At 29.2% G+C, this 3,152-nt stretch overlaps 1 protein-coding gene across 1 annotated transcript; it reads right to left on the minus strand.

The window, feature by feature from the left end:
* Nucleotides 1-290: 290 nt before the first annotated feature.
* LOC105449709 (uncharacterized protein CG1785) lies at nucleotides 291-2,346 on the minus strand. Its single transcript, XM_011689088.1, has 3 exons — nucleotides 2,262-2,346; nucleotides 1,071-1,831; nucleotides 291-840 (listed from the first exon to the last, which is right to left on the minus strand). Exons 1-3 carry the CDS (start codon nucleotides 2,329-2,331, stop codon nucleotides 313-315), a joined length of 1,359 nt encoding a protein of 452 aa, XP_011687390.1. The 5' UTR covers nucleotides 2,332-2,346; the 3' UTR covers nucleotides 291-312.
* Between the last annotated feature and the right edge of the window lie 806 nt (nucleotides 2,347-3,152).

Below are 3,152 nucleotides of genomic sequence, written 5' to 3' on the forward strand. Positions count from 1 at the left end.
GTTGTTGTGTGTGTGTGTGTGTGTGTGTGTGTGTGTGTGTGTGTACGCACACACATACATGTACATTGGTTTAAGATAAAAACTACATTATATCTTACAGATCAGAGTAATTTATGCAAAATCAGTTTTCCGTAAAAATCATCTTTTGCATCTTTTATTAATAACTTATTAATGTCAAAAATAACTATCAATAATTTTCAAATTTGAATTTTTTAATTCTCTTTTCCCCTTCTAATCTGAAATCCTTTCCTTAATCAAATTCCGCCAAATTGTTCTATTCTAGATTATAATAAATTCATACTTTTCTTATACTTACAATTTTATAACAGTTGGTACAATAATGTTTCTGTGTTGGAGCGATTTGTATCGTTCTTTCAACAAATTTTTAGAAGGTGTGCAACTCCTCAAATTGCCAGTCAGTTCTTCTGCAAGTTGAAAATCAGGATCAATGGGTTCAAATTTTGTCTTACTTAGAGTCTTTGGCATAAGAGATTCTCTCTCATGTTTGTCTATTCGTTTCTGTCGCAAGAATTCTTGCTTTCTCTCCTTCGCCTCTATCTGCTTTTGCAAAATTTTTAATTTATAGATGTCAGAAACTTTTTTTTTCTCCAGTTTAGCTAATGCACGTTCATTAGTTGCTTGTTTTTGTTCTCGTTGTTTCCTTTTTTGCACAAGTGTTTTTTTAATATTCTTTATAGATTTACCATTTGTTATTACAATGGGTAAATCTTCTTTGTCCCGGTCTTCCTCAATAGACTTACAATTTGATATGGTTTGATTCTTTGGCAAACCTTCTGACATTTCTTTTATCATATTCTCATCTCTTTTCTGTAGTGAAATCTAAACAAATAATTAAGTATTATAAATTAATATTCAAAATATAAAGTACAAGAAAATAATTTCAAAAATTAGAAATTAACAAGACTAATATTAGTAATACAAAAAAATTATTTATTAAAAGTAGGATTAATATAAAATCATATTAGATGCACATAAAAAAGAATAAATATAATTTTATAATAGGATAAAAACTAGAATTTATATAGTAATATATATCATAATTAATTTACCTTTTTAAACATTTGATTTGTGACTCTGTCCAAATGTTCTTCTTGCTTGATAAGCTCCAATTCTTTCTGTGCAACTTTGTGCAATAATTCCTGGTGATCATTGTAAGATGGATTATAAGATGTACCTGGATGTGGAGTTTCCACTGCAGATAAAATGGATGGTTTTTTACGCAATGGTAATTTTCTTTTCTTTGTTCCCAAATGATTAATCGTATGTCTAATGCTATCTGAAGACATCCATTCAGTCACTGTTTCTGGTAATAACATATTTATACTACTCCATATATCATCTTTTATCTCTTCTCTCCCAGGACGATTTGATAAAGTAGCTTTTGCAAGAATTCTATTCTTCAGCGTTTCCTTTTCTTTTAACTTAAGAACACCCTTCATTTGCCTTTTTACTTCACGTTGACAAAATACAGGGTTTATGCGTTCTTCTTTAGTTTTTATTCGGTTTCTTTTAGAAATTGGATCAGGGACACATGTATGAGGTTTTAAGGAAGCAAAACATCTTGATTCTTTATTCTGTAATGCTAATCTAGCAGTATGCTTAGAAATTGCATTTCCAGTTTTCACATCAGCAGTTTTGTCAATAGTAAATAATTGAGTATCTGTGCGTTCAGAGAAAGGAACACCCAATCGTTCGTTTAATCTTTTATTATCAAGAAATGTATCTACATCTTTGATATCAATGTGTTTCCTCCAAGATTTTTTTGTTTTCTTGGAGACCTTATGTTTTTTAACTTTGGCGTCAAGCATCTCTGAAAAGAAATTTCATATATTTTAATATAAATTATGCAAATATATAATTATAATTTTGTCAATTTTTAATTTTAATATACAGTTTTAAGAATATTAGATTTTTTTTGCTGCTATTTTATAAGTATACAAGTGTGCTCAAGGACGAGGAGGGGAGAAGAGAAAGAAATTGCATCCGAAAAATATATGCCTGACAAAAATCGAATTTTTTTTAAATTAAATCTCACTTCGCGTAGAAACTTGTATGAAACAGCCCGCCCTTCACGTAAGAAGTTGTAAACTCATGTTTTTACATAAGTTTACAATCAGAGCCAGCTTAAGATATTTTTGGCCCAGGAACTAATATTAAAATGGAACCCTCTTATTATTAAATAATAACAATGATTTAAATACATACATAATTTGCATTTGCTATTTGAAAAACGTGATTACCTGTATGACTTTTGTCGTTTCTACTTAAAAGGTACAAGACAAAATTCTGAATACTGAAAAGTAAACACATAAAAATAATTCACATTTTATTGAAATTACAGTGATACTTAAAACTTTTTTTCTTGATTTATTGTACGCAAATTCATTGATTAAATCATTAAAATCAAGATCTCTCAGCAGTTCACTTTCTGTTGCTTATAATAATGCCAAATGACGATAGTTTAATATCATTGTGGATCGATATTTATTTTTTATTGAAATTAATAATTTTAAGCTTATAAGGGGCTCGATAGAAAGATGGGGTCCAGGATTACTATCCCCTTAGCCTCCCCACCCCCTGTTAAATCGGTACTGTTTTACATTTTATATTTCGTGCAGATTTAGATCACTTTTTCTTCTAAAAGGTTAATGGCTCTTACAATTAAATCCGTAGCGGGGTCGTTTTGGCTAATCAAATGCGCTGATCAATTTAAGTAGTCATTGATAAATTATTTTTTGTTCCGATGCAGAGTTATGTGGAAGTATCTTGTAAAATGTTTTTAAGGATGTTTGGTACCTACAATAGTAGCAAAAAGTTAAAGAACTGATTTTGACGAATATGCTCTTCTCATATAGTTTGAGTAATAAGGATTATACAGAATGTTATCATTTATTCAGAACTAGAGCGCAAAAATGCTTCTGTTGCTTTTTTTTGAGAATTTTCAAATTCTATGGCCAAATCTAACCAAAAAATTCAAATTAAAATCCTTGTAACTTTGGATTGCTTCAGTAAATCAACTCCGGCTTTTGTCTTAAGTCTTTCAACATATATAAGAACAATCTGTAAAATTTTTGTTAAATTCTCATTATTTTAAAAATTCTATAGGTATAGAACATAAAAATTTTATACCA

The sequence above is a fragment of the Wasmannia auropunctata genome, unplaced genomic scaffold, assembly GCF_000956235.1.
Source record: "Wasmannia auropunctata unplaced genomic scaffold, wasmannia.A_1.0 LD336074.1, whole genome shotgun sequence".
NCBI classification, from domain to species: Eukaryota; Metazoa; Arthropoda; class Insecta; order Hymenoptera; family Formicidae; genus Wasmannia; species Wasmannia auropunctata.

Coding starts and splice junctions, on each gene's coding strand:
- LOC105449709 (XM_011689088.1), bottom strand. CDS start 2,331: ATGTGTTTACTTTTCAGTATTCAGAATTTTGTCTTGTACCTTTTAAGT. Junction 1,832..2,261: donor AAACGACAAAAGTCATACAG/GTAATCACGTTT, acceptor ATTTCTTTTCAG/AGATGCTTGACGCCAAAGTT. Junction 841..1,070: donor CAAATCAAATGTTTAAAAAG/GTAAATTAATTA, acceptor TTATTTGTTTAG/ATTTCACTACAGAAAAGAGA.